Source organism: Hipposideros armiger, unplaced genomic scaffold, assembly GCF_001890085.2.
Source record: "Hipposideros armiger isolate ML-2016 unplaced genomic scaffold, ASM189008v1 scaffold_3, whole genome shotgun sequence".
NCBI classification, from domain to species: Eukaryota; Metazoa; Chordata; class Mammalia; order Chiroptera; family Hipposideridae; genus Hipposideros; species Hipposideros armiger.
The window spans coordinates 6,007,294-6,017,071 of NW_017731353.1; the positions used below are offsets into that span (position 1 = coordinate 6,007,294).

The 9,778-nt window shown below is 45.6% G+C and overlaps 1 protein-coding gene across 2 annotated transcripts in view; it reads right to left on the reverse strand.

Annotated features, from left to right (window-relative positions):
• DDX31 (DEAD-box helicase 31) overlaps positions 1 to 9,690 on the reverse strand; it is a 68,233-nt gene extending 58,543 nt beyond the window's left edge. For both annotated transcript variants that reach the window (XM_019639080.1, XM_019639087.1), the window contains exons 1-6: positions 9,512 to 9,690; positions 4,764 to 5,023; positions 4,578 to 4,653; positions 3,565 to 3,608; positions 2,353 to 2,423; positions 1,355 to 1,419 (exon numbers count right to left, since the gene is read on the reverse strand). In XM_019639080.1, the coding sequence (XP_019494625.1) occupies positions 1,355 to 1,419; positions 2,353 to 2,423; positions 3,565 to 3,608; positions 4,578 to 4,653; positions 4,764 to 5,023; positions 9,512 to 9,607 (612 nt within the window). In that variant the 5' untranslated portion in view covers positions 9,608 to 9,690. The remainder of the gene's footprint in view (positions 1 to 1,354; positions 1,420 to 2,352; positions 2,424 to 3,564; positions 3,609 to 4,577; positions 4,654 to 4,763; positions 5,024 to 9,511) is intronic.
• Between the last annotated feature and the right edge of the window lie 88 nt (positions 9,691 to 9,778).

A 9,778-nucleotide genomic window follows, 5' to 3' on the forward strand; every position in this document is an offset into this window, starting at 1 on the left:
GTTTGCTTATGATTAAAGTCGGGCTACGCGTTTTGGGCAGGAAAACCACAGAAGTGACGTTGCGTCCTCCGTGAAACTTGCAGGAAGCACCTGAGGCTGCCATACCTCAGCACCGGTGATGCCCGCTCTGATCACCTGGTCAAGGAGGAGGCAGCCAGCCTTCCCTTTGTAAAGTTAGTTTTCCCTTTGTGATTAAAAAGTATCTTGTGGGGGGATACTTTGAGACTGTAAATATCTCGTTTTCATCACACTTTCATCCACTCATTTGAGCATCTGTGATGATTCTTGCCTGAAACAGTATCACTGTGGCATCTGCCAGTGATGTTCGATTTCCATCACTTCTACATTTAGCCTTTGGAATTCTACTATAAGGAAGGGCTTTCCCTTCTCCCATTTATTTATTTATTCAATAATTTCAGTTTGGACTCATGGATATTTGTTTTTGTCTATGGGCTACAATCCAATACTATCATTATTTACTTTGTCACGCAAATATCGGGTAGGTTCAACACACGTCGAACTCTGCATGTCCAAACTAAAAAAAAGGAACCAATTAGCTCCTCTCACCTGGGAGTCGAGGAACCCACCTCACTTCCTATTTCTGATCTCGCCATTCCCTCTCCACTGAGGCTAACCAGGGCTATATCTGTGGGGTTCTGGGCTGGGTTTTGAGATGACACCTATGCCTATGGAACATGGCAGTTAACTGGCCTCCTAGGGAATCCAAGAAACCCAACTGTGCCCCTTTGGCCCAGGCACCAACTGAATGTGTTTCACAATGCAAGATAAGTTCCAGAAATGCTAACTACAAGAAAGCCCAATTGTCAGACTCACTACTACTTGGGAGCTTATTTTCACATCTACCATTCATCATAAACCACCGTTTTAAATATAATGTTCACCCTTCTTAGTGAGAAGAGCTTGGTCTCTGGAACCACAGAGAGCTGGGCTGGAAGCCCAGACCCACCACTCCTCACCTCATGGCCTTAGTCAGTCACTTAATGTTGCCAAGCCTCCACTTTTTTTTTGTAAACTATTGTAGTAACATTAATACCTACAGCTCAGTGGGGCCAAGGCAGTAACAGATTCAAGATCACACACAAGCATTCGGCCGTCAGACACAAGGTTCCTTATGAGACTGACTTCCTTGTATGATGATTATGAAACAAATTTATTCTATTTGTAGTGGGCAATCTTTAGAGGCAACATGCTTATGTAATAAAAGAATTAAAAAGACACAAGAAAACAACGCTAAGTGAGAACATTCTCTCAGTCCCAGTATTACTGCTGTAGTTCAGATTGATGGTTTCTTACGCACTATGAACAATAACAGAAAAATACATTTTATACTCACTTGTATTTTTGTTTTCATTGCTTGAAGGGACTGGACCACAGGGATGCAATAGGCAAGAGTTTTACCTTTTAAACAAACACAGAAGCAATTAAAATCAGAGACCCTGTCGATGTAACAAAAGCAACAACAGTAAAGGACCCAAGTCCTGCTACCTTGGGACAGTACTAAATCTGGGGACAAGAAAAGTACGTGTGACACATCCAGGAGAGGTGGGAACGGAAGTCACCTGTCTGCACATTCCTAGTTTTGCTTTGTAAATTCAGTACTACTTCTAAAAACCTGCGGCTTCCGCTCCTTTATCCATCTAACAAGGGAGATGATACATTTCCCAGATTACACAACATCTCAACCTGACGACTGTCTCCAGGTGACAACTCCTCCTCCGAAGTCATGCTGACCTCTGAAATGAGCTCAGAGGTCAAGTAAATGTCCTCTGCAGTGTTGATGTCTGAATCTCAGCCCCAGCCTCTAACGACCAAGGAGGATCACAGGGAGGACAAAATCTTTGGGTTTCTACCCACCTCAGTGGTGGCTGAGCTGTGGGGAGTGAACAACTGACCAGCCATGAAGGGCACAAGAGGGTCACCAGAGAAAACCCAGGCTGATGTGGGCACAAGAAGTGTTCCATGTGTGAGCTAACGACCGGCATCCAATCAGTGCTCATGTCAGAACTGTTTTAATACCAGGAGGAAATACTCCTGGACACTGAAGTGAGGACGGGCAGCTCTGGCCATAGAGGGTGAGGCCGGGTAAAGCCCTGAGGCAGGCTCTGAGGAATGACAGCTGAGCTTGACTGCTTCCTGATCATGGCTCCGACTGGAGACACCTTCCTTTCACTACGTGAACTAATTCAGGGCTCTAATCAAAAGCAAGCGTGGCCTCCCCTCCCCCAAATAAAACAAGGCAGCCACCGCTACAGACACCTTACTACATGACCTATGACATGACCATGGCCTGGGTACCATGGGACGATGGGCAGAAATGAAATGATGACTGACCTGAGCCCGTCTGGGATCTCACAAGAGCATCTCTGCCTTCCAGCAACACAGGAATGCTTTGCTTCTGAACACTTGGGCAGAAAGAACATGTGGTTATCCATAACGCATTACCCACTCATGTTCACAGGCAGAGACGCACGATACACAAAATGCAATGGCCCCGTGCTTTGATTTGTCTATCAGCTGCCACCTTAGACACTACCTAAACACGCGAGTGAAGGTGCTGAGAAACTTGATGATTAGAAGAATAAAACCTCAGTTAAATTTCTGGAACGCAGCTGAAAATGTTGAGGCAAGCCAGAGATTGGCCATTCTTTCATACTAATTAAAACCAAAAATGGGACAGGCATGATGACAGCCCGGAGCTACCGTGAAAGTACATCATATACTCTCTCGCCTTCTGTAACAGAGAATACATTATGGAAAGGTTCTCACGCAGAAGAGTACGAGGAAGCTGTGAGCCCTCCAGATAGCCAGGAACTGCTGCTCTTCACACTCCAGAAAACCAAGACAGAACTGTTATAGACACACTAAGATATATGTCCATGTGTGCATTTAACAACTAACAACAAAATGGGTACAGAAATAATTTAAATTTGGTTGACAAAACTGAGCAAAAAAATAATAAATGGTGGTGGGGGGGTCTTATTTTATTCTTCAGTATTCTTATTTTTACTTCTAAGTAAAGTGGGATTATTAAAATGTACAGAGGCAGACATACTCAAAGAGAGCAAGGCCCCTCTGCTCCACACCCTTTACTGCTTTATTTCTACTTTCCAGGATCATCATTCTTAACAAACATTTAAAAATTTTCTTCAGTATCCCATTATATCCAACCAAATATTTACCCCGTTTTTAGGCTGCCTCTAATTCTTACTACTAAGAAATGACACAATAAAGTCTACATTTTGGACAAATTATTTTCAGGGAAGCACGGGCAACAGTGAGCTCTTACACAGACCATCTTCCGGAGCAGCAATCTCTTCCAGTTTAGAGCTGAGAGCAGAACTGGATGGGGACCCAGTCTCTCCATTTAACAGGTGGGGAAACTGGCTGGCTAAGTTATATGTCAAGTCCTCGATGGTCACTAACCTGGCCTTTTTCTCTAACACCAAGACACAAATTGGCTCTGTCCTCCACAGACAATTCAGGTTTTATATGATTATACCCAGGAAAGTCCTAAGAAAATCAAGACTGGCCTGGAACTCTTACCTGGTCATACTAGACATGTTTAAGACTGTATTTATTGTGGAAATCTGAAAAAGAAGACAAAATAAATATTTTTCTTTAACTGTCAACTTTTGGTACAAATCTATTTAATGCAAATAAGGATGCAAAAAGGGGAGAAAACATTGGGATAAAATTGACCACCATGATCAAATTAAGTTCCTCTAACCCAATGGTTCTCAGCTGCGGGTGGTTCTGCCCTGCCCTCCCGCCTCACATGGCAATGTCAGAAGAAATTTTGATTGTTACAACTGGGGGAGGGGATGCTACTGGCATCAAGTGAGTAGGGACTCAGGGTCCTGTTAAACATCCTACAATCACAGGACAGTCCCCATAACAAAGCGTTATCCATCCCAAGCCTGAGAAACCCTGCTTGGACTTGTCGGTGAGAAAACAAGCTTATATAACTCACCCTGAAGGAGGGGGTAAGCCATGACCATTTTGAGCAAAGGAAATCTGGGCTCCCTAAAGGTGCATATATTTTTCTCTCTTTATTCATAAGCAAGCCTGGAAAACTCACTCATGGGTTAAAAAAAAAAAAAAGTGTTCTCGTTTGTAGAAAATGCATGTTAAAATAGCCTCTTCTTCCTTCAAGTCTTTGTAACTACAGACATCCCTTCTCAGCAAGGCACCAGCTCAGCTCCCTCTCCTATGGTCACCGAGACACCTGCCACCCAGAAGAGCCTCAATGTCATACCCATCCAGTCATGAGGAGGTCGTCTTAAAGCCCGGTAAGTGGATGCCAGTCCCAAACCGAATTAGGTGAGGAAAGTCAGGAAGGGGTGTGGGCGTGGGGGTCAGGACACGGTGAACAATAATGTAAGCTCAGCTGAACTGTCCCAGAGGAGAACCTTAGCAGCCTGAGCTCGCTCCTTCAGGTAACCTGGAGCAGAGATAACCATTCTTTGGTTTTCCTTCCTAGAACCGCCATTCCACAGACATTCTGAATGAAGAAGCACGTTAACAACACAGATCGCACAAACCACTGAGATACTTACTAAATGTGGGTGGAGGTCCAGGTCATGAAAAGCATCTGAAGAAAATACTTTTTCTTGAACCTGCTGTACTACAGGTCTGCAAATGATGAACAAAACCCAGGCATCAGTTCCAACAAACAAAGAAAAAGGCAGAGCACACTTAGTTCCTTTAATTCGGGAGGTGCGCCTGCACCTGGGCGGGCATACCTGTGAAGCTCTGGAATTTCAGGGTTGTTTTTAAACAACGATGAAGTCTTAATGCTCGGTTTCTGCTCTGGGTTTCTACCAGCCGCACTAGCCGAAGACTTCTTTGGAGAAAACACCTTCTGTGCCTTCTTCCCCTTAAAAGTCCTCTGCATTTCTTTCTCAGCAGTTTTCTCGGCTGGGTGACTGGGTGTGTCATTTCTCCGTTTCGCTGGGGGAACCTTACCGGACGCCTGGTATTTTCTTTTGGTGGCCTGTGCTTGCTGCGTCGTTCCCCAAAGGAGAGAGCAAGCAGAGATGCATTAGTCCATGAAGACAGACCTCGGAGTGAAGCCTGACTGCCCACAGAATTGCATCGCGCCCTGCAGAGATCATTATGCCCCATATGTCAAGCAACAGTTTAGGGTCTGCAATCACATTCTTTGACTCAGCTTTTTTTCTCCAAAAGGAAAAAAAGAATCCACAAAATCTCAGCTCACTCATCTACTAGACCTCACCATCCATCTTAACTCTCAACTCAACCAACGTGAGTGTGAGGATCAAGAAGGGAGACACATTTTTCGGGCTGAATTTAACAATGGAGTGTTTTGCAAGAGAGCCCATCTTGTGAAATGTGCATGCTAAGTCAGTCCATATCCCTAGGAATCCATTTACACCAGAAGAATGGGGTGGGGGTGGGGATCAGTTCTCTCTACCAACAGAGCCCGAGTGAAGGACGACACATGGATGCTGTGTCCCAGCTCAGGCCCAGGGAGTGGAAACCTTCATTACTGTTCCATTCTAGAGGGCTGGGATCGCTGTCATTATCTCCCCTCAAGCTGCTCCCCCAGGTTCAGGTGGCTTGGAGACAATTCCTGCTCACCGCTTCCATTCCAAATGAGAATTCTGCTCCATCCATCACTTCTATCACAATTATTTCCAGCTCTCCTCGCCTTTCAATTCCCCATCTGATTACCGATTACAGGCTATACCACTAGATATTCTCTTGCCTGTTGCTTCTTATTTCCATAACATGAATGTGGTTAAGTGTACGATGTCCAAACTCCCCCTAGGAGAAGAAACATCCAATTCCTCTATTTTCTTTGGCCTTCTCTTCCAATTTACACATGAATATCAAAACATGCTGTGAGTAGCCAGTGCTTGTTATTCTGGCGTTTTGGATTCTCTGGGAATATGTTATTTTCCTGTTAGCTTGAAATGAGGACTTTCATTTACACATCAGCTTGTTTTAGCCATGACTGTCAGTTTCAGGCTAACCTAACAACAATATTCTTTGTTCCTGGCAACCACAAGGACTCCTATATCTAACTCAATAAGTACAACTTCAAATAATATACATAATAAGTACTGACTTGCTTCATTTTACAAATTTCATTTTACGAAGTCCCAAGTTCATGAATTTTCAGATTAAAGAAAGAGATGAAGTCAAATTTCAGGTCTGTGGAATCATTTGCCAGGTGTAATGAAATGTGCAGATTTTACCAGATTCATAGACTCTTGGAGCATAAAAAGGCCAAAAGGCCACTCCCACACGCACAGACGTCCTACCACAGGCTGCCTGACAGATGGCCTTGCGGTTTCTGCCTGCACACCTCCTTACTGCTCTCCGTCCCTCAAGGCAGACCGAATCCTAGGGGGGTCAGAAGCTGTTCCTGACATTCAGGCAACATGTGCCACCCTGAACATCTCCTTATGAGCCTGAGGTTTACTTTCTGCAGCAACACAGGACAAGCTCATTTCCTCTGCACGTAACATTCCTTCAGACATCATATGACTCCCTTTCTCCTTCCTCTTTGGACTGAATACTCCAAACAGGACACCAACTTTAAGCCCCTTACCATCCTGGTCACCCTTTATATCCATGTCAACTTCTCTCTAAAAGCAAGCATTCAGAGTTAAGCACAATATTAGACAGGTTTTCCATTGCTCTTATCAAAAACCTGTATTCGATCTACAGAGCCCTCTGGAATCTGGCCTCTGCCTGTCTCACCAGCCCAGCTGTAACCTCGGCCGCCCTGTCTTCCTTGATTCCTGGAATGTACCATGCGCCTTCCCTCCTCAGGGCCTCTGCACAGGCTATCCCCACACCCATGTCTCCAACCGTCCCTTTGGCTGGCAAACTCACACTCACCCTTCAGGTCTTGACCTCCCGGGTCCTCAGAAGAGCCTTTCCTGACCTCCTCTCTCCGCCCAGTCATCCCCTGCATTGGCTCACGTCTGGCACAAAGTACGTGCTCAATAAATACTTGTAAGATGAACGAATGACCACACAACGGAATTATCCCTTTCCACAATCTAGACACTATTCTACTACGTGTTAGCCTTCCTACCCCACCCCACCCCACCCCCAGCATCCACAACACATTAATTTGAAAAACCGACCACTTAGCGGCTATCAAGCAGCTTGGTCCCGAAGATACAAAGCTAGAAGATAAGTCAAATCCTTTAGGAAATCACAGACTAGTGCAAGAGACAAAAGTGTAAAACCACAAATCTAAACCTATATCTGTACTGTAAAAGGGGTATGTACAGATAATAAGCACAAATAATAAGAAAGACCACCACGGCCTACAGCAAGGGGGAGGAAGACAAGGAGACAGGAAGGCTTCATGAGTGGCATCTGAGCAGAGAGGAGCAAGGACATATCCAGGTCGCCTCAAAATCAGCTACACAACATTAAGCAAGTCACTTCTCTCAGCGTCTCTGCTCCTGCCCCTGTAAAACAAGGGGATTATGGCAGATGGCCTCTGGAGCCTATCTAGCCATAGGAGTCTAGAGCCTATGTCTCTGATGTTTAATAGATGTACTAGTAGCTATTACACAAGGCAGTAATCCTAAGCACTTACATGAATTATCTCATTTATCAACGTGGGTACTGGTGTCATCCCATTTTAAGGTGAGAACACTGAGGAGGGGCTGTGAGGTAATCTGTCCCAGGATCACTGAGGGACCCAGGCTTTGCCCAGGCATGGATTCCACAGCCCACGTTCCTGACAATAATGCTATCATACCATTTATTAATTGTATCCTGTTTGGTTAGAAAACATCATGAATAGTTTGATCCCTATTTTGTTTTGTTTTCTAGAAGGATAAACACCAAAATGTTAACCACAGTTATGGGTGTTTTGTTTTTTTAAAATCTAATTCCCAAATTTCCTACAATAAATTTGTACTAATTTAATAACCAGAAAACATTTCTAGAAACAAAATAGCCTGCACAGTGTTAGAAACCGCATAATTTAAGCTATCAAAGTCTTTCCAAATCTAGTCTATTAGCTACTCATCCCAAGTTCAGACTACGGGCAAATTTGATCAGCACATCCACAATTCTCATTCAAGACACAAACAAAAATGTAGGTGCAGACAAGACCACTCAGACACGGGTCATCGTCTCATTAATGCCCTTTGACACAGTAGTTCACGCAATCATAACACCAGATGCCCTACGTTGATTTATTCAACTCACTCAACAGGTTTAATAAGTGTTTCCTGTGTGTTATTATCGTTCCTAGGCAAGCACAAGGCACAAGCACCCCACTGACCTCCGATGGAGCAGTTCTATTACACAAAATGGAGCCAATCGAATTTATTGATTTTTTAATCATTGGCATTTATTAAGTGCCTCTATGGGTCAGAAAACGTCTAGTGTCTTTATGTATACGCTCTCATTTCATCCTCATAATAACCTTACATGATGGAGAAATTATTTTTCTTATTTTATGACTAGGAAAAGCGAGGATCAGAGAGGTGAAGTAACTTCCTCCAAGTCACAGAGGTAGCATGTTGCAAGACTGGCATCTAATCCCAGGTCTGTCCTACTCCAAATCCCAGGGGCTCCGCTGTACTTCCCCTCCCCGCTCCGGCAGCGATGCGGCCCATTGGCTCGCTAAAACTCCTTACTCCCAAGCCTCTAAATTCTAAAGCTTTTCACTAAAATCAATCAATCAATCACCCAAGAGAATCCAGACACTGGGCGTTAGCTTTATATGAACTTAAGAAATTTCAGCTTCAACACACTAGCTGAACTGAACTTTGTCAGTTAACTTTTTAATGGAATTATCTGTTGCCTTTTCAAGAAAACACACACGCACGCACACACACACCTTCCTTGACAAGAGACTGCATCCTTCCCGGTCTTTTAGGTAACGTGATTTTACAACGGATTTTCTAACCTGTAGCCCTCCCCTTTTCTAGGAGGTAAGTCAATCATCCTAGAAACCAGTTTTCAGCTCCGGCTTGGATTAAGTTTAAGGTTTCTCGCGCATCCCTAGTGAGAGAATTCCACTGAATGAGTTGTCTTTTCTTTCCCCCCTCCATTGCACACGGATGAAATTGATGCCATTTTTGAAAGCTCTTAAATTTCGAGTCTCTAGTCCTCGTTCCTGAAACAAACATCCCTTAAAGTCAAGGAAACGGTGGCTGAGAGAAGGGATGTAGCTGGTAAATGACAGGGCCGGGACTCCTGTCTTCTACGGAGACAGCCTCCAACCCCTTCCTCCCGAGTCCTCCAACTAGCAGCCCCAGCAAGCCCTCGCCCCTCTGCCCCCCGCTCCGCTCCCTCCAAGAACGTCCCGGCGGGGGGGTGTTCAGGTCTGAGACACGTGTTGCTCAGCAACTCCCCCAGACGCTGCCTGGTGCCTGACTTTCCCACCTTAACTCCGCAAATAACTCCAAACCCGACACAGAGGAAAGGCGGCAGCTCGCGGCCCGGGCCCCGGTGCAGACGGATCTGAAGGCGGGTCAGAACTCACCTGACTCGCCCGAGTCCTGCGGGGTCCGGAGAACGTCCTGGAGGCGGCGGCCGGGGGGTCGGAAAGGTGGAGAAGCACGCCGTCGGTGACTGCCATGGCCGGCGAGAAGGCGCCGCCACACGCGGGAGAGCCGGGCGCTTCCGGACCTCTCGAACCGGTACCGCGTCTCCGCTCAGGCCCACGTGGGACGCGCGCGAGGACCCCACGTAGCTGCCCCGCCAGGTCCTGCGGCCGCTCCCCTTCCGGGTTCCGGAGGGCCTGCGAACA